The sequence below is a fragment of the Neoarius graeffei genome, chromosome 17 (genome assembly GCF_027579695.1).
Source record: "Neoarius graeffei isolate fNeoGra1 chromosome 17, fNeoGra1.pri, whole genome shotgun sequence".
Classification (NCBI taxonomy): domain Eukaryota; kingdom Metazoa; phylum Chordata; class Actinopteri; order Siluriformes; family Ariidae; genus Neoarius; species Neoarius graeffei.
Window position 1 is genome coordinate 38,080,274 of NC_083585.1, and position 22,302 is coordinate 38,102,575.

The window sequence follows — 22,302 nt, forward strand, 5'->3', positions numbered from 1 at the left end:
GAAGTACTTGCTTTTAAAAATACTTAAGTATTAAAAGTACATTTTCTGTCAACACACTGTTGTATTATTGCCACAATGCTTTCAAAACCTAACGCCGTTACCAAAGACAGAAATGTGAATTCACAAAATGAACGCATATTGTGCATCATGGTGGTTTAACGTTAAGCTAGCTAGTCAGTGAAACTCCACCTGACACGCTAGCAAACTCTTTTCAAACTCAAAATCATATTGGGTCGCTAAAGCTACTAGAAAAGAAAGATTTCTAAATTTTGTTTATTTGGCAAGATTATTAAAACGTATATCTGAAGTCCTTTCAGAAATACAAGTTAACGTTATTCACGTTAGCGTAACTCCGTTTTTACAGGCTAACTAACAGCGTCCAAGTTAACTAGCTATGTGTTAACGTCGACCGTGGACAAGGCTACGGCAACTTGGCGGGCAAATCCATAGAAAGTCCTTTGACTAACCAGACTGCATAGCTATTGCAACGTTACCGCTAGCTCTAAAAGCACAGACAACTTCGTTGCAAGCTTTCTCTTGGAATAAAACGTTTACATCCCTCAATATGCTTCCGCAGGTTGGACGGCGAGTTTTTGTAGGCCGTGACTTGGTTTGTTTTTGGCAAACAAAGCAAACATTTAAAACGAAACAAATCTTTAATCCTTTCAGAAAACTGAAACATGGGTTCTAGGTATGGCCCTGGGTGCACGCATTCCCCAGAAGAACCGCCTCCTTCCATTCTGCCATCATTGAACTTGATTTTACACAGTCTATGGACGCGACGTGACCCTAGTGATTACTGATTGGCTGTCTCAGTGTCACCTGCGAAAAAACAATCACGTTTTAGAAAAGGGAAAAAAAAAAAATCCACTTTCAAAGCTGCTTCACAGTAACGAGGACCTTGATAGAAATGTAGTGGAGTGAAAAGTACGATATTTGCCTTTCAAATGTAGTGAAGTTAAAGGTAAAGGCAACTTTTGTACAAAACCAGGTGTGTAATAGGAGAAAAACATATACGTAATCAATTCCGTTAATTATTTCCATTATATATCGAACACGAAAAAATATTTTTAACTTTGAAATCATGAATTGACACAGAGGAGTCGAAGTTGGAGGAGGCAGCCATTTTGAGATTGTGGGCAACTATAAACCAATCAGAATCTTTCGTTAATGCGCCTCCCTCTGATCTGTGACGTCACTGGGCCCATGAAAACAGTGTTTACAAGCAGATCACTGTGATTAGGAGTCCCGGCGGGTGGCTTGTATTCGATTCGTTTATATCCCGACCTTGTCAGCTGTATGTTCATGGACCCGGTAAGCTGGTAAATAATATTTATTTTTTTCTTTACCAAATTCTAACAGAAAACGAGAGCGCCCGAAAGGGAAAACCGAGCCGAGCCGCTTCGCGCATGCGCAGTAGGCTTGGTAGGACAAATCCAAATAGGAGTCATTCAGGATTCAGCCATGTTTTTGCTCCGTGTTTTTACTCGACCAAAGTTATACAGTATTATGAGCTTTAAGTTGCATAAATAAAACCATTTGGTGAAACTTTGAAGAAGCGATTGTACTGGTTTTTTGCCTTATTACCATGAAGCACTGAAGAGTTCTTTTCAGTGGTGGGCCGCATGACGTCACGCAGTAGATCAATATGGCGGAACGCATCTTCGCTGAGCTCAGCGCAAGCCCATATTATTAAAAGTTAAAAGATACTGTTATGCGGTCTGTTCTTTCTCTATAAATTCCATGATCGATTACTTTATATATTTATCTATCTATTTGTGGTGATTTTGTAAAAAAGTCGCCTTTTCCTTTAAAGTCATAGGCTAAGTTTCCAAAAACAATACTACTCAAGTAAAGTACAGATACTCAAAAAGTGTACTTAAGTACAGTACTCAAGTAAACGTACTTCGTTACTGTCCACCTCTGCAAAAAACAACCTAAACACACCCCAAAAAAAAAATAAAAAATCCCCCACCCCACTCCAGAATGGCCTGAGGGGATAATCTGGCTAATTCGTTGGACAGTATTCAAAGGGGAATGCAGCGAGACTAATTCTGCAAACCCATGCAGATTTATTAGGGAGTATAACGAGCAATTATGCAGCAGCTAGATGAAGCCAAAAGAGGTATGATGGACAGAAAAGGACGGTCTCAAAAAGAGTTAGGGAAGAACCCATTTCAGAACTAACCCCTTTCCGGAAAGATTACCAGGACACAAACCAAAAGGTGCACAGATCCAAAATCTCTCTCCTTCACACAGCAAAGCAAGAGAAGGATGAGTCACCAACTGGTTTATTCTCAAAACTACAGACTGCAGATGTTATGAATGAATGGTGTGTGAGAGATTTAATATGAATGGAGTTGCGTGAGCAGACACATCGGTGCTGAATGTAATCAAGTCACATGACCCTCCCCAGCCATGTTAAATCGACACGAAGTGCATCTTTCAGCCAGCGCTGATTTGTTAAGTCGCTATGTTAAAGCAAAAGTAAGAATTCTGCATGTTTTCCTCAATACACGAGCTCGGTTAGATGGTTTTTTTGGATATAAAAAAAACGAGCACTTTAGCTCAGCGACTAGACTAATAGCGCTCGTCAGACAGTCTGGCACAGCATCAGTAAATTAACCCTGATCCCACACATTTCCATTGCTCAGTAAAAAAGTACTGGAGCAAAGAGCTAAATTTGTTCCCCACTCTTGCGGAGGTACCACGTGTGCAGAAAACGCACATATGGGCAGAGACAGAAATAGCGCCGACCACTCATCAAATGCAATAGTCACACAACCACGTTAAAAACGGCCCTGATCAGAATGACGTTTCCACCAGACAATACAGCTCAGCAATCATCAGCGTAGGTGCCTTTTTTCCCCCAGGTGGACTTGAGGAACATCACAATTTTACCAAAATGTTCGTTTCCTTTATTACACTGATTTAACCAACCGTGAGGATGTTGTCTTGTGGGTCTCGTTTTTGATAGCGATGACATGATACCACTTTCCTTTTCCAATAACTAAACCTTGAGGATCAGCTGATACTGATCATTTGGTATTGTTTTCTTTAAAAACTACCAAGCATTAAAATAAAGCAATTCAGTTTTTCATATCGATTTCATTTGAACAATCGTTGCATTTTTGTTGCACTAGCGTCATCTCAAAAGTTTGCGCGCTATTTATCATCAAAATTAAAAAGCACTGGCACGTGAAGCTCTCGGAGGTCTCTTGCACTCAGTAGGGCAACATCTACCCTAATACCTCGGTCACAACCAGCCGTACGTGCTCCTACGGCCAGTCCACGTGCAAAAAACGCAAGAAACGCACGGAGGGTGCGCGTGTGACGTGCTGATTTTCGAGCCGTAGACTGGCTGCAGAGGTTTTGTCATGTCAAACGAACTCTACAGGCGCTTACGTTTTTTTCAGGTTGCAAGACAAACTTACGGCCAACATGCGTCTTTCTCCACGATCAAAAAAAAAAAAAAAACGCAGCGATTTGGGGAAACGCCAAAAATCACACGGCCAAAAAATCGTACGTCCGGTTGTGACCTAGGCTTAATACAGACAAGTTTTAAAACGCGTCGATTTTGCTGCGCTTACTCCCGGCGTCCGCACTACTGAGTTTTCATGCAGACGGGTGAAAACGTAGACGACATTTGGAAACAATGACTGAGACACCCATGTTTGCTTCCTTATTGGGTCTCAGTCACGACATATCCTTCTCCAATTCGTTACCATCACATGACCCTTTTCCAGAAAAAAAAAAAAAGGCATCAGCTGTTTATCCCAGCATACACATGCCCAGTCAAGTGAAGTTTATTTGTATAGTGCTTTTAACAATTAACATTGTCGCAAAGCAGCTTTACAGAATTTTAATGACTTTAAACATGAGCTAATTTTATCCCTAATCTATCCCCAATGAGCGAGCTTGGAGCAACGGTGGCAAGGAAAACCTCCCTCAGACAACATGAGGAAGAAACCTCGAGAGGAACCAGAGTCCAAAGGGAACCCATTCTCATTTGAGTAACAACATAGTGTGATTATAACATTAACCGTTTTCACATGACTGTTTTGTTGAGGTTATAAACTGTTTATTGATGAAACCTTGAGCGCAAAACTGTTCATGACAGCTGCAGTCCTAAAGTTAGCAAGTCAACTGTCGTCCTCAGCCATAAAAGCATTACTGTAAGAGTCCAGAGCGTCCTCCAGGTGGGACTTTCGACTGTCCATATGGGGCCGTCCTCCACAGGAGCGATGCGATGAGACTCCAGCCAGACGTAGGGCATCGGGATGGATCAGGCAGGTCCGAGGAGCAAAAAAGGTCAGCGTCGAGATCTCAACATTGATATGCAACTCCGTGTAAACAGTCAGTCATGTGATGCGAGTTTTGAAATGTGTTATACAGACGGAGATTATTTCTGATACGGCGCTAATACACTGATGTGGACGGAGATCGTTTTGAAACAGCATTTTCAAGCCAAAACGTATCAAGTGTGGAAACAGCCTAGGAGTACTATGAAGCGACAATGACGCATTTTAATGCAACTTTAGTTTGTATTCGAGTCTATGCGTGTCTAATGTCAATTTTTATTTTGTGATGAGTATTATGCAATAACTGACCATCAATGACTGAAATTATTGAACAGGCTTTTTACTGTACAGCCCTGCGGCTGCCACGGAAGTCAAATTTATTTTCTTTTTATGATCGGAGCATGAGATTTAGGGTGTTTTCACACCTGGTCCCCTTTAAAGGAACCAGACTCAGTCCTCTTTAAGTGGACCAAAAAGTGGACCAACAGAAAAAGAACTCAGTTCTTTTTGTGTTCACACTGAATTTATTACAAAGAGGACTGGGTTCTCTTTCTGGTCCAGTTACGCTTTGATGTGGCCTCAGTCCTCTTTCTGTTCACACCAGGTCCTCTAGAGCCCTCAGACCCCCAGTGCACGGAATTCTGGGTAATTTTCTCTTGAATCAAAATGTCTGCCGCTATGCTTACCCTGCTGTATTCTTTGATCAAAATAGTGCGGATTAAGGAAAATAGATTTGTTCCAGCAGCTGAGTTTCCCTGCTACAGTCACGTGACCAACTACGGCAAACGAAGAAGGTTAAACTACAGTGAAAAAGGCGAAGTGAACCCGGTGCGCTTTTTGTTCACAATGCGCAGATTAGGCGAACCGTACCGTTGATTTTTAGCAAACCGTACTGAGACCACCTCCTGAGGTGGTCTCAGTTCAGTTCGCTTTAAAGGGGTCTGGGTATGGTTGGAGTGTTCACATAATGCGCAAAAAATGCTGAGTCATCGATCTGAGTTCGGTTAGATGGCTGAAAGGGACCAAGTGTGAAAACACCCTTATTCATTGCTGTCGGAATGTAAAGATAAGAAATCTAACAAAAAAATTGCTTTGAAAATAAAATTGCCTACCCTGCAATTTACCCTCCCCCTGAAGTGTGGGAGAATAATCCAGAAGTCGTCTGAAATCATCATCCTGTTAATATTCATACTGTACCACTATAGACAACTGACAATACTTCAGATTAGAAAGCAGGCATAAAGAAGATTCTTTCAAATAAGATTTTTCAGGCTTTATTTTGATTCTGAAGCAGTACAACATAAAAGGTAAAAACGAACAAGTCTATTACAAAAGGTGGCCTCCCATTGAAGGCTAACTCTTTACCCCTTAATGACGACCCCGTGTATATCCCATAATGACGACAGATGACGCCTTGTCAAAACCTTGTCTTTCGACTTTTTTCTTGTAAATATGTTCTAAGGGTGAACGGTATATACTTGCCACCAAGGGTGGCTGTAGCAACTGCTTTAAGGGGTAAAGTTTAAAAACTAAAAATCACAATACATTTATCATAGAATTAATTTTTCATCCTTTTCTCCCCTCTTTTGCTCCATTCATCAGCGTAGTGTAGCTTTGCTTTGTGGAGAAACAAACACTTGAGTTTGGATTTGAATTATTAACACCACCGTGCTGGATGGAACCGTGCTATAAAACTCCGACGTCTGTGCCAGTCTAGGTTTGGTGACCTCTGTAAAAAGCCAGCACAAATGGACAAGTGCTGAGTGATGGGATCCAAACTAGGACCTGCTGGTGAAAAAGGCCATATAAAACCCATCCAACTCCACAGTGCCCATGTGCGCTCGCGCTCCCTCCCTCCCTCCCACCATCTTAAACCTCAAAAACCTTTTAAGCCTCTCTTTCACATAGCTTATGCCTTCTGCTTCACTGAGCAAACAGATATTGTGATTTACAGGCTTAACAGATAATGCAAGACAATCTACCGGAAGGGACCTCGAGGTGTTTTTATTTACATGCTTATTTTTGCAGAAGCTTAAGTCACTGACTTTTTACATTGTCCAACACTTGGAAGAGTAAAGGACGAGTCTAGCTAGTGCAACACAACATCCAAATTTTAGCTACAGTTTTACTGACATCTTGCCAACTTAAAAGCACCCCGAATTACTATTTTAACACAACATTGTCAAGAGCAGTCATCAGGAGCAGGCCCAGAGCCATCAATGGGTGCAAAAATTATTGGCACTCCAGCTGTTAGCACTCCCCCAGCAAGGAAAACTGTATAAAACCCATTTGTTAACGGTTTTACACTACGGGTTTCTTTGGGACACATCAAATCAGCCTGCCAGATCTTTTCCAAGTACTGCGTCAGAGGACAACGTAACGCACTTGGAGGAAAAAGCTATCTGCCCTCTTCCACATACATGAGTTTACAGAAACCCACGATTGGTCAGGGTCACTAATACCCTGTCCACACTAGGGATTTTGTACCGATACGATACTACTTTCATACCGCAACACCTGTCCACACTAGCAACTATACCGGTACCGTAGCGGTATAACTGTATCGGTACGAAACCCACAAATGTATGGGTTTCGTACCAGTACAGTATCGGTACTGTAGCACTTCGCTGTAGTGTGGACAGATGAAGCGGCTCTGTATCGATACAAATATAATGCGCATGCGCAATGAACCATTCCTACTTCTTCCGGGTTATTCATACAATACAATACACACGTGCTTTGCAGCTGTAAATAAAACGTCAAAATGGCTCAAAACGACCGTGGAGCTACATGGAGCAAAGAAAGGAGGAAGAGGGGAAAAGGGAGAGAAAGGGAGGGGAAGAGAAGGAAAGAGGGAGAAAGTGAGGGGGGAGATTCGTTTTCTTTGTTTCTTTCTCAACTGCCTCGCGCGTTTTATACGAGTCAACTGAATAAATGACCACCAGAAATACAGACTGTACACTGACAACAAAAAGCACACACACGTTGTTTCATCCGCCATATTCTCGGAAGGAAGTTACTCGGTAACCACGGAAACATTTTGCACACGCGCATTTCAACTACCATGAAAGAAAACCGCAAACATTTCTCGCTAGTGTGGACAGATGCACTAAACTGTACCGGTATGGACCCTTTTCACGTGACGTCACGACAAACGCGGCCGCCATTTTGGACATGTACTACCAGTAGTCTACCACAGCCAACAACGAGGAACGACGACAAAGCATCGAAAGGAATATAGCCATCAAAGAAAGTTTTTACTTTCAGCAAGACTTCCATCATGCCATTATATTGTTGTGCACCTGGATGTAATAACCATCAACACACAAGGCAAGATTTATCATTTTATCGGATCCCGACAGATGCTGACCGACGGAGAAGATGGATGGTCTCTAAAATATTGACAAAATTATGTTTATTGACACAGCAACCATGTGTAATGGGAAGCATTTGCATATCTGAAGTGTTGTGTTTACATCAAAGATAAAATAAACCGATATGACAACGACTGCTGCTGCCAGGTTGGGGACACAAACTAGTAGAAAGGAAGTGTGCCAACACACTTCCTTTGTGGTCGATTCTGCTTTAAGGTAAGATGCATTTAATTATTCGTCTGCTGTGGGTTTGGAATCGGTAGCCTGACCGATTCGTTCATGTTCGTGGTGCCATTTGTTTGTTGACGCGTGTTGAAATGGAAGATTGGTTGTTGACATGATTTCCAGTGATGCTTTGGTGCTGCTGTGGATCAGATGTGTTGAGTAGCCTGACTGTTTTTTTTTTCTTGCGTGTGGTATCACTGTTGACGCGAGGTTGTTTTTTGAACATGCCAATGCGGACACGATTTCCCCTGATGAGTTATGACTTCAGACGCGATGCGTGTGTGGAGTCCGCGTGATATGTGTGTAAGATAGGCTTCTCATGTGTTTGGAGATCCGTGCTCTGAGACAAGCACAAGCGCCCCCCCCAAGGGAAAAAAAGGGACCCCCGAAAATATCGGCATAGTTCAAACACTGGGTTGGAGAAAGTAATGGCAAATAGTGAGTGCACAAACCATAGAAGGTAAACTGTACACAGCGCCAGGGCAGTGTGATGGTATGTCTACTTTTAGATTGTGCTAGCTTATCAATGAACACACTCGTCACTCGACGAGTTTCACGTCTTTACGACGGATACTTAAATGTGTGTTAGGTATTATTGTTGCAGTCTAAGCAGTCATTGTAGCAGCTAGATGAGCGAGAACCGAAAGGGTCTGTGCCATAAACCGTTATTTCTTCATGTCCAAAATGGCGGTCACGGTTACGAAGGTCACGTGAGTGAAAAGGGTCTATACTTTGTATCGATACAGTTATACCACTATCGTACCGGTATAAGTGTGAACACAGCATAACTGACCGGAGAAAGCGCAGACTGAATTTTGCTCCCTTGGCTCTCAGCCATAGACGGGATTGTAAGGATTCAAACTCGCAATCTCCAACACTAGAGTGAACACTTTTCATTCACAAGTCTTCAGGACAAAATGGTTTGCAGTTTTTCAGTAACACGGCATTTTTTTTTTTCCGTCTTATTACCTTCCAGGAAAAAAACAAACACACACAACAGGCTCACAAGGAAACCACCTACACCACATTTAAGGCTAAAAGACCTATTTAGGCTTCAGTTAGCCCTTCTGTGGTACGCGCTGCTGCTGTGCTCGAAGTTTCCAGGAAAAACATAAGAATCGCAAGTGAGCAAACCATGCTATATCATTTGGTCACACTTGGGGCGATTAGGACAGAATTAAATCTGGTTTCTAACAGGAGGTACTATGGTTCACTTGCCACCAACCTGCGATAAACCTTAAATTAAAACTCTGATTTCCCCCCCCCCCCCCCTTTTTTCCACCCTCTCATCTTTCCACAGTCCTGCCTGTTCATAATAAGCAGACAGATATGCAGCCTTTGGCCTGCATGCGGCATTTACGTACTTCCTCCTACTAAAAATACATCAATGAATCCTTAAAATAGACCTGGGATGGAAATTGGGAGGAGGGGTTCGCTCGTTGATTTCAGCGCGGCCTCCAGGTCATTTTCAGGTTAAAAACAATACAAGTTCACCTCAGAAGGAATAAGGTTAATAAAGGAACTGAGCACAGCCACCTCCCTCCCTGAACGCACGATGAGCGGTGAGTCATCAATCTGCCAGCGTCACTGACAGACAAGCGCTCACAGAAACATGCCAGTTAGCACTAGCCTCGCTCTCCTTTGTCCTGCACTTCACACACCTCCAGGAAAAGACGCTTGTAAATTTAGGCCACCGACATTATTTTAGTCAGGAAGGGGTGATCTATCTATAGCAGTCATTTACCGGGGGAGAAAAAAAAAAAAAAAACCTGAGGTTAACCACTACGGGGAAGTGATTTATCCACATCCTAGTGTGTCACATCCTCATCTAAAACCCCACACATTATTTATCAAGTGTGAATAACCCATGAGAGATATCGGATATCATGTCCATGTTGTCCAAGCCAAAGAGAGCATGTGAAGCTCCATGATGAAGCCAAATTCATTACAAGAACAACGCAGCCATTCATCTGAATCAACCTTTATCACAAACACTATACTTGTGGAATTATTATTGGCTACTTCATGCATTTACTTTCTGCAACTGAGGAATACAGACGTCAAGTAATTTCTATCAGCGACCTATAATCATCAAGAGCACATTTCTACGTTAGGCTAATAGAAAGGTTAGAATATTTAAAAATCGGTAAAGCTTGGACCACATTTACTGATAAATATTCAATTTAATTTACATCATGCTTTAAACTATTTTGTCAAAAGTGACTTGATGGAAACTTGGAGGTCGAAGCCAGAGGCGACAGTGACTTACTTGTGAAATGGAACAACAGGTGGACCTTGTATTTTTTTTTTTAGGATGTTTGTGCCATCAGATATTAGGGTGGGCAATATGACAAATATATTTCATGATTCTCAAAGGCATAACTTTTATCATGAAACAGAGGATTGTGAACAATTTCCCAGCAATATTGTACTGTTGCAGTGAAAAGAAGAAACAAGAAAAAAGAAAATCCAACACACAAAAGTTGGGGCTACCAACACTCCCCCCCCAAAAAAAAGTTCGTCTCATCAGGAAATTGTGGGTTTGAATCTCGATGAAGCCACACGCATCTGTAGCCGGGAGCAAAAGGAACTAAATTGTTTGAGCTCTCTGCCCTGTCAGTCACGGTAACCCGAGCCAATTGTGGGGTTTTCTGAGCTCAAGTATGTAGAAGAGGGTAGACAGCATTTTCTTCTAAGCGAGTTAAACCTGTTGTGCAACATTGCAGAAGCAGCAGTTCGAAAAGATGCAGCTGGGTGGCTTCACAGATCTCGGAGTTTGATTATATTTTATAAAAGATAAACGAATAACAAAATATTTTTTAAAAATTAATATTTTAAAGATCACCACCTCAGCTTCTGATAATTATATCCACGATCTCTCAGAAAAGCATACTGTGACCTACTGTGATTTATCACCATCAATACTATATTGCTACACCACATATAGCCTACTGAAAACTGAACTGGAAAATAACACTTAATTTTTTTTTTTTTTGCCCAATTAATCAGTTTTGTATAAATGCAATATACTTAGTACAGTAGGGATTTTAAATGTGACCAATTAAAATGGCCATATTACATTTCCATGCTTTAATTGTTACCAGTCAGATCTTCCTCAAATGTCAAAAACAAGCCTAAATCTTTCAATACAGTGGCTCGCGTTTATATAGCAACACTAAGCCGCGCATTACAGAACACTTTCACGTCAGGGGTCACAACGTGTGGCCAGAGAAACCGTCAGCTCCATTAGTGGAAATGCAGAGCACGCACAAACGAGTTCGCAACATCCTCAACAATGCAGAGGTAGAGTACAAATCAAGCAACATAACCCATACTACTTGTTGCCTAATCTCAAGCATTGCAGTGCACACTAATATTTCACTTTCAGACACGCTTCACATCCTACTGTGGCACCAACTGCCAATCAGACACGCTGGCAGAGCAAGTCGTCTTTGAGTCAGTCACAGTTCATGATGTTTTCATACAACCCACACAATGGCTGAACACAAAAGGACCGTTCACACACACACTGAACGTGCAAGACGTCTCATTGCATTCCCACAGGGAGCCGACGCTGACTGTTGTGACTGAGTGTTCAACACGGACAACACCGAAGCACTGAGAGGGTTCTCCATCACAACGACTTCCACCGTCCGACGCATCCGAGTGCATCCATGGCAAACACATTTAAAGAAAATCTTTTCAACGCCATCAGTGAAGCAATAAGCGTTTCGGGAGAATTGCAGTGAACTTGCAACATTCCTGTTGGTAAAACACATGGGTGGTGCAGACGTAGTGTTGCACGGCTCAGTGCTTTCAGTCCCAGACATGCGTGAGCGACAACAGTCTTGCCTGCTATTTCATTTTCACTTAACCCTTATTCAGCCTCGATTAATTTGACATGGAGAGAGGTGGGGTAACGTAATTGTTATCGATAAAAGCCCAGCGATATAGTCAGTCCAAATACCTCATGTCAGATAGTCCAGGAAGATTACACAGGCTGTTTAGAATTAACCCGAGGGTAATAATATAGCTCCAATCCAAATAGATAGTAAGGATTCGGTCACATCATGGGAAAGTGTTTCTGGGTTTTGTGTGTAGTACGGAGACACTCCAGCCAAAGATCTTTTTGCTCGTCTTGAAACCAAAGTCTTGACCAAGTTTATAACATACAATAAAAGAAACCTGAATCAGACAAGAGCACTCAACTTTCCAGCACAGACATAGGCTACATGCCAGCCTTCACACGAAAATGAGCAAAAATTAATATAGGAAAAAGGGACATTAATGGACATTATGGTTAGAGACCATAAATAATGCTAATAATATAGCGTTATTTAAACTTTATGTACAAAACATTTACAAGTAGTGCATCCCCGCCCAAGAAAATAGTTTACAAAATGATCAGACAAAAAAAAAAAAATTCCAACTTCCTGCAATGTACAACAAGGGAAACTCTTGGTCCACTACTGAATATTATAAGCTTCTATACATTCCTTGGCTTGCTTATTGGGGATAGATTAGGGATAAAATTAGCTCATGTTTAGTCATTAAAATTCTGTAAAGATGCTTTGCGACAATGTCTGTTGTTTAAAGTGCATATCACGGGTAAATTCAGGAGCAAGATCAATGTAATTCTCCTATTTTATATTAAACTGTGGTCAAATATCGGTCACATTTTGCGCAATTTTTTTTACCTTGCGCAATACCAGAAAAATTCAGTTGAAATCGAGCCATTTGGTCCGCCTCTGAAAAAACTTGGCATTTGGATTTCCCGGCAAACACTGATTTTCGTGACGTCGCGTGCGGGACGCCTCCCTCTGAATCCTACGTCAGCGCTGGTTTGTTTATGAGAAAACGACCTGGTGGTTTTCTGCAAATTTCTTCAACGTTATCGCGTAATTATTAAAATGGTTAACAGATGTATCGTAGGAGGGTGTAGCAACACCAATCTTGATGGGATTAGTACTCATCGTTTCCCAAAAGACCGGACAATGAGAGAGAAATGGGAGCGCTTGGTCTACACAGGCTGTGCACTGAAACCGTGCAAAGCTCGCGCAGCCTGCTGGCGCTTCCGCAGGTAACGTCACGAATCTGGCTCCAGACTCCCTTGGGATTTTTCCAGACGCGTTTTATTTTATTTTTTTCTGCTGTAGACAGATGGCCTTGTGCAAAATTACCCTTCTGGATGAGTGTGTAAAGGGACATACTTTCATATTTAAAAAAAAAAAAGAAATTGGTCCAGAATATGCACTTTACAAATAAACTTGACATGTGGACTTTCAGCAGGGTTCATTACCAGACTTTGGGATGGTCACTGCAGAACACCGACTGGGTTTATTTGACCACTTCTGTGTTGATCTAGAAGTCGGTGTGGCTCATTGTCATGTTGAAAGCTCTCTTTATAGCCAAGTGTAGTGTTTATTTTACACAATCATTTTTATGAAGAACGTCAATAACCCTGAAGGATGTGGCACATACAGTACCACTCAAAGGTCTGGACACACCTACTCATTCATGGGTTTTTCTGTATTTTGACTATTGTAGAAAAATACTCAAGATGTTAAAACGATGAAAACATATGGAATTATGTGACATTTAAAAAGAAAAGTGTTAGTTTCATACTTTAGATTCTTCAAAGTAGCAAGCATTCACCTTGACACTTTGCACACTATTAGTATTATCTTCACCAGCTTCATGAGGTCATCACCTGGAACGCTTCAGGTTAACAGGTGCCTCGTCAAAAGTTAAATAGCGTAATTTCTTGCCTTCTTAATGTGTTTGAGATCAAACAGTAAATAAGAAAAAAATACAGTAAATAGCCCTATTCCACAACTGTAGTAACCCATATTATGTCAAGAACCGATCAGCCAAGTAAAGAGAAATGACCATCATTACTTTAAGACATGAAGTGATCCAATTAATAAAAAATAAATAAAAAACATTAAATTAGAAGCTGTGTCCAAACTTTTAATCGGTACTGTATGTGTTATGGACATGTAACTAATAAACGAGAGATTTCAGTGGCCACGAACCCTACAACACGCAGGTCTGATAAAAGTCAAATCAGCATACATTAATAACGAAGTGCATGCAGTAATCATGGCGCTCCTGATGAAATGACCAAGCATGTGTGTACACTGCAAATAACACTTCAGCGTCAGTATTCATTGTATGTATTGGTACAGAGAAGTTAAAAACGATGTGTTGATTACTAAAGTAGGTTAAATTATAGATGAAAACTTATTCGGTTTTCTTTTTTTTTCAATAATCTGTTTTATTATTTGTATAAATAACAGCTGTTGCGTTCACTCCAACACTGTTGATGAGCAAGTAGGTTATTTTAAATGGCGTCTGCTTTTGGTGTGACCACCAATAATGCTGTGTTCACACTTATACCGGTACGAAAGTGGTATAACTGTATTGATACAAAGTATAGCGGTACAGTTTAGTGCATCTGTCCACACTAGCGAGAAATGTTTGCGGTTTTCTTTCACAGAAGTTGAAATGCGCGTGCGCGAAATGTTTCCGTGGTTACCGAATAAATTCCTTCCGAGAATATGGCGGATGAAACAACGTGTGTGCGCTTTTTGTTGTCAATGTACAGTCTGTATTTCTGGTGGTCATTTATTCAGTCGAATCGTATAAAACGTGCGAGGCAGTTGAGAAAGAAACAAAGAAAACGAATCTCCCCCTCACTTTCTCCCGCTTTCCTTCTCTTCCCCTCCCTTTTCCCCTCTTCCTCCCTCTTTCCCCCTTCCTCCCTCCCCCTTTCTTTGCTCCATGTAGCTCCACGGTCATTTTGAGCCATTTTGACGTTTTATTTACAGCTGGAAAGCACGTGTGTATTGTATTGTATGAATAACTCGGAAGAAGTAGGAATGGTTCATTGCGCATGCGCATTATATTTGTATCGATACAGAGCCGCTTCATCTGTCCACACTACAGCGAAGCGCTACAGTACCGATACTGTACCGGTACGAAACCCATACATTTGTGGGTTTCGTATCGATACAGTTATACCGCTACAGTACCGGTATAGTTGCTAGTGTGGACAGGTGTTGAGGTACGAAAGTAGTTTCGTATCAGTACAAAATCCCTAGTGTGGACAGGGTATAAGTCTAGTATGATCACCTGAGACATCCAGCATCAAGATTTGTACATCAAAACTTCATGAATTTCAGTGTCAAACAGATACACTTGCAAACTTAAGCAGCAATAAACCAATAGAAACAAGACAGGTCTGTAAAACAGACAAAACAAGTAGGAACTGAAATAAAGTTAAAAAAAAAAAAAAGCAGATACCATTATTATTATTAAGAAGAAGATAAAGCAAGTCAATTAATGAACACAAGAAGCACTCTGAGGCAGTTCACCATATAAAAGGCAAGCAGTAGTTACTGGGTACCAGTAAAGGCCAATTTATGCTGACAACCCAGTCTTCGCAGATGGCGTCGCAGATGGCGTCTGCGTAGCCCCCTCACCTTCGCAGACGCTCTGCGCGCACCTCCCAAAAATTGTGACCACCGCAGAAGCCTCGCAGACAGCGTCGCAGACAAGAGGGCTCTGATTGGTCCACTCTACATCCGCTGTACACGCACTTCCGCTTCCCTACTTTCCTGGTTTGGTTTGTTTTCACGACCACCATTTTTAAAAACACGAGCGAAGATGGAGCAGCATGAAGAGCGGTTGATCGAGGAAGTGAGGAAGTACGTACATCTATACGACTCCAGTTCTAGTCATTATAAGTAACCGGAGAATAAACACTCCACTAACCGCACCCACCAACTACTCCTAGCGATTCCGCGACTTCGTGCCCCCTTGCGTTGTGGCGGTGAATAACATCGCGCACGCCTATTACTCCCCGCTCAGCGATAAATTACAACTGTCTGCGAAAAGCTCTCTGTGAAAGCCTTGTCGCAAGAGCATGCAGAGGCAGTAATTTGATCAGACTCCGTTCCTGATTAGCCACACACACCCCAAAAAAAAAAAAAAAAAACACACCTTTTCAAGTGGTAAATCAAGGACTGAAACATTTTGCTTGCTGCATAATTAAAATCTATTCGGTAAAACAGAGTGGTTTAGCATGCGGAGCAGCTTCACTATCTTTTTAGTTTGCTGACAACTAAAAATGAAAGCGCTATAGAAACAATTTCTGCATACTAACAATAAAATGACTCAACTTTCAGATGGTGCACTACACTATAGCGTGATGGACAAACCAGAGTTGTGGAGCAATTTGTGGTGGGGCGGGAGAGGAGCACCACTGCTGTGTGGACAAAGCAACTGCTAGCATCACAAACCTCAACATAATTAAAGGCCACTTCGCACTGCAAGCATTTCTGAGAAGTGTTGTGCGTGACGATATGGAGGACGTGCTTCAATTTTAATTACAGTCTGACGTGAATCACATGCACAAAAACACTTAACAGTCCTCCTGCTGAAGAATTCAAGTTCAGTAGAGATGCCTTCCAATCACACATCCACTTTTTTTTTTAAATATGCTGCGAGCTTTAAGATTGTACTCGAAAACAGCACTGTGCAACTTGGAGCGCTTGTGAAGTAATAATCAGACATCAGCATGGGAGACCAGAAGAAATTAAAATTATGCTGTAATCCCAGTCTCATGTCACATTCGAAACGGTCTTCTATTCGACTATCCCCAGGATCTGTGTTCTACGGACTCGAAAATTATACATTTGCAGCATTAGAGCTTACAGAAAATGAAGTGTTAATTGGACAGAAAGTCAATTATTTGGAAGGAAAGTAGTGCTTCATTAATATGCTGTGGGATTACTAAACAGTTGCCATGAAGAGGTACTTGGCATACAATGTTTAGAAAGATTGTATGTTTCAAAGTAGCATCCACATGGGTGCCAGTACCCGAGATTTCCCAGCAGAGCAAGGTTTGCCCAGAGCATCACGCTACCTCTGCCAACTTGTCCTCTTCCCATAGCACATCCTAGTGTCATCACTTCCCCAGGTAAGTGACGCATACACACACACACACACACCCAGCCATCCACATGATGCAAAAGAAAAGATGATTCATCAGACCAAGTCACCTTCCATTGTGCCATGGTCCAGCTCTGATGCTCACGTGCCTGTTGTAGGAGCTTTCTGCAGTCTACATGGGTCAGCAATGGCACTCTGACCGGTCTCCAGCTACGCAGCCCCACACACAGCAATCTGTGATTCACTGTGTTCCGACACCTTTCTGTTACAGCCAGCACGAACTTTGATACCCCTTTTCCACCAAATCAGTTCCAGGGCTGGTTCACAACTCGTTCAACTTGCGAGCCAGCTGAGAACTAGTTTGCTTTTCCATAGCTCGCGGTGCTAAGGGAAGCCACATCATTACGTCGCTGTATACGTCAGTTACGTCGCTACGTTTGCATAAACCTTGGCACGAATATCGAAGCAAAAACACGGAAGAAGCAGCAGCAGCAACAACAATAATAATGGATGACTTCGCGTTTGTACAGCTGCTGCTTCTCGTCGCGTAAAAATGGCGATTTTTCATGGTCTTGTCATTGTTGTTGGTCTTAACAACTCCGCCCCCCCACTGACGTAAGCGGTTCTTTCCTCTGGCCCAGCAGAGAGTTGGTGCTAGCCTGGAACCGGTTTTTCTGGCCCCAGAGCCAGTTCTTTGTCAGTGGAAACAGAAAACCCGGTTCCAAACTAAGCACTGGCCCCGAACCAGCCCGGGAACTGCTTTGGTGGAAAAGGGGCATCAGCAATTTGTACTACAGACCAGACCAGACAGGCTAGCCTTCGATCCCCATGCACATCAATGAGCCTTGGGCACCATGACCCTGTCACCAGTTGACCTTCATTAGACCACTTTTGGTAGGCACTAACCATTGCATACTACCGTAGGAACGCCCCACAAACCATCGCAATTTGGCCACAATTTTCCTGTTAACACAACTTCAAGAACTGACTTCACTTGTTTCTTAATATATTCCACCCCTCATTGGGGGTCACTGCAATCAGACAATGTTATCAAAGTACAAATGCTTGCAACCAGATTTAAAGTGCCATTCCACCATTGGATGTATTCTTCGGCATAAAATACAAAATATTTTATGACAGCATGACTAGACAGAGAAATCTTTTAGCTTCAAAATGATATATCAAACAATTTTTTGACAACGACAAGTATATTAATTTTGCGACCAAAGTCACCTACCCTTTTAATTTCCGCGCGGTAGTGAAACGTGATGTCATCGGCAGGTTCCCCTTCTTGTGTACCACGTCACGTGTGACGTGGCACAGATTATCAGCAATGGCGGATAGAACGCGATTTCCACTTGTCGATTGCTGTGCCGATATTCACCATCGACCGTCTCCTTTGGGCATCACTTGCAATTTTCCTTCGCTTCTTTTCCGAAGCTGACAATCGCGTTCTATCCGCCATTGCTGATAATCTGTGCCACGTCACACGTGACGTGGTACACAAGAAGGGGAACATGCCGATGACATCACGTTTCACTACCGCGCGGAAATTAAAAGGGTAGGGGACTTTGGTCGCAAAATTAATATACTTGTCGTTGTCAAAAAATTATGTTTGATATATCATTTTGAAGCTAAAAGATTTCTCTGTCTAGTCATGTTGTCATAAAATATATTGTATTTTATGCCAAAAAAATACATCCAATGGTGGAATGGCACTTTAAGCTTCATAAGCCTGTCTCGAATCCAGCACATCTCGGACGGATGTTTTTATATCGGTGGAAAAACAGTAGCGACAAGAATATTATGACTGATGGGTGCAAGGAAGAGATAAGGAAATGTTGCGCGAATAAAACAGGAAATGGAGGAGTCATTAAAACATGCCTATATTACAGCACGGCTGAATGCTCAAAACGGAATTGAAGAGTTGTTGAAAGGGGAAAAAAAAAAAAAAGTGACCACAAATTCAAGGAGTAATACAAAAAGTCACTACTGCTTTTCCACCGATATAAAAACATCCATCCAACATGTGCTGGATTCGAGACACGCCTAAGAAGCTTAAATCTGGTTGCAAGCATTTGTACTTTAAACGGTAACGTACATTTCTTGGAACAGTGTTTCTAATTTGCCCATCAATCTGAACGAAAAAGTACAATAAAACAAACGTCAATAAATCCGTAATCGTCTTACCTGTGATACACTGAAACTGACCATCCTCTCTTTGAATTGTGAAGGCCTCACCCGGGTTTACTTGCACCAGGATTACCTAAGAAGAGTAAAGAAATGAAATTCAGTCACTTGCTTCAGACTCGCAGTAATGAATAAATCTTTTTATTCCACTCTTACTGCTTAACTGCAGAGATTAGCTGTATTCATACGGACTTATCACCATGAAGCCACCCAGCTCGATAAGCATAAAGGGTAAAGTGAACATAATCTGTTGTAATTCTCAGCTTTATGGTCTGGTCCTTGCTCCATGCAGGAAAAGTATACTTTCAGTTGAACTCTTGTGCCAACAAAAGGGACTGTGCATCCTAATTTCAGTGAACCAGCTGTCCTTATTCTCTGCTTCCTTCTATAAATACACCACTCAGTGCGTTTACATGCACATAGAGAAAATCGAATTTCTGCCGTAGCTCGACTGAAATCGAAGTTCTAAATGCCATGGAAACACCTTAGCTCGGCTGAAATCGAACCGAACTGGATTTCTCGTAATCGAGCTATGCGACCTAGATTATGCGATTGTAGCCGAGCTATTTAGTGCATGTAAACCCTATCGAGCTACGTAGTCGAGCTACTTACTTCAGCACTGCCCCTTCCGGAAGTGACAAGACCACAAGCCGGAAAAACGACAGCCTCGGTTGGCATGACAACAGTAGTAGTAGCAAGCAGCAGAAGAGGTCAGGAGGAACAAGGAGAACGAACGAAGAGAAAATGGCGAGCAGAAACATGCACTTCTGGAGCAATGTATAACTTTGTTTATACTCTTGAATAGCTCTTCTTCACGACGACAACCGGAAGTGTACCAACACGATGGGGCGTGTAGCGCCACCTGTGGCTCAGGTGCACAACGTACCTCACACAATAGCTCGATTTCCTTGTGTGCATGCAGGATTGGATTTCTCTGGCACCCCTGCTGGGACCCTTAGCTCGATTTGGATGTGCATGTAAACGCACTGACTGATTTACTGACTGACTAGTCTAGGGTTGAGTATCGTTTGGTTTGGTTCTTCCCTCCCCCAAACCGATGCCAGTGCTAAAACTAAGCTCGAGAAGAACTGTCATTGTGCCAACACAACAAAACTACAAAAGGGGTCATCCTCAAATCAATTGTGCCATGTTATAACTATTCGTAAAGAAAAATGCACAGAAAAAAATTCAAGTAACAAATCGAGGTAGCGAGGATGCAAAGCGCATACGTTAGCAGTTGAGTAAGTGACCAATACCTTGCAGATGCTTCACAACATTAAAGGGGAACTGAAGTCATTTTTAAACTTGCTTTATTTCTTAATTAACATGTTATTCAATTATGTTTTCAGTTTTAGTAACCTTATATCGTGACTCGTATTGGCAACTAATTGCAATTAAATATTATCCTTATCGGCCTGTTCCATTTTTAGCCATGTTGAATTTAGTTCGTTTGGTCCACGGCAGGCGTCGCTTATCCGCGCGATCTTCACGAGACTTGGAAACGTCAAGTGTCAGCGCCGCCATTTTGAAAACAGCATTCCCAAACAAAAACGAGTTTAAATGACTATTACTGCCTACTTTTTTCAAACTTTCCGAATTGCTATAAAAAAAATAAAATTAAAAAAAAAAAAAAACTTCCGGCTTGATTACGTCAGCATTCGAAAGAGGGCGCGTGTGTCTTTTGACAACGCTGGCAGATGTCGGTCGCTTTGATTTCCGCTGTACGTTTTACTTCCGCGCTACGATGTCTCGTACAGGTCTCAGCGAATCTCGTTTACGGCCGTTGCTTTGACATATGGACTGATATATTACAGAGCATATTTCAAACACTCAGAACTTGCTATAGCAGCGACAAAATAGCTATCAAAAATCCATTCCTATATTTAATAAAATGAGAATTTTGATTTTAAAAAAATTGCCTTCAGTTCTCCTTTAAATCTAACTAGAAATGTTTACAAGTACGACATTTTCATTCACAAATAAATTGTAATCATTATCAAACTGCTGTAGTATACGAGGAATAAACCATTTTGGAAAATGCTATTTATGGAAAATCATCATCAACACCACCCCGACGTTAATTATTTTCCTATAACAGCATGCTCAGTCACATTTTATTCCTTACTTAAATGCCAACAAGCAATTTGCATCTTCAAAGCAAACTTCAGAATAAAGCATCCTGTTCTACTAGAATGAAAGACATAAATAAGCAAATCAAGCCTCACACTTTGGCAAACGAGTTCAAAATGAGGTCTACCCCCTTTAAAAAGCTGATTCTGAAGCGGCTGAAACACAGCAGCACATCCTTAAATCAACGTCTAATTTATCAAACTGATTGATAAAACTGAACTCCAAATATTTTCCCTGCTGCTAATCTCAGCTTTTTTTAAAAATATATATACACATGTAAATACTTAAATTATCTCGAAGTTCTCTCTATTCTCTGTTTATCCTGTAATGATACTGCTGGAAATTTTCATTTCCCTGAGAGAACCCTCCCAAAGGGATCAGTAAAGTTCTATCTAATCTAATCTTTATTCTGAAGCCATAAATCATTCCAGAAATGCAGTTAAAAGTAAATAATGGCGTGTTCCTGGCTATGACTTTCAAACCCACGTCACAGATACGCTAACGGCACTCATTACAGGGACACTTGTTCCATGAAATCGGTCTGAGTCAGCCCTCCGCTGAGCCTTTGTTAAGGAGTATTCATGACATCTGGCTGAGTGGAGAGCAGGAGCGCTGATCTGGTTCAGCAATGCAGGGGTCCTGATCCAAAATCCTCTGCCAGGATGCGTCTTTTTGGAAAAACTTTCGCAACTTGAGTTGTGAATAAGCCATTTCTTACACACCGAGATTACATATAGAAAAAGGGATTAAAGGAGGAGGGGCAATCAAGGCAACGTCAAAAAAAAAAAAAAAAAACTGAGGCGAAGCCACGGTGAATGAGATGCAACGCAGCTGAAACGTTATTAGCTTTCGTGGCCTTGTGTTTTCAGGTTTGCCATAGCGACCACAAGAGAGAGTGACTGATCTGTCAGGCTGATCATCGCAGACTGGAGGCCATCATTCAAGCAGAAACCAATTCTGAGCTTTCCATCACAGCCGTTTATGCTTCATTTGGGTACGGGAGGGAGGAAAGGGAAAAAAACTAACATTTAACATCAAAAAACAAATGAAAAGAGCAATAGATATGGATCATGTAAATTCAACACAAAGTTAGACTCTCACATTTGTAGATATCCTGAACTGAAACA

General features: G+C 41.7%; 1 protein-coding gene across 1 annotated transcript in view; it reads right to left on the minus strand.

Moving 5' to 3' along the window:
• Nucleotides 1-22,302, minus strand: part of fndc3a (fibronectin type III domain containing 3A) — a 222,948-nt gene that overhangs the window by 99,656 nt on the left and 100,990 nt on the right. Inside the window, 1 exon segment of the mRNA XM_060944161.1 lies at nt 19,046-19,121. Within this exon segment, the coding sequence (XP_060800144.1) occupies nt 19,046-19,121 (76 nt within the window).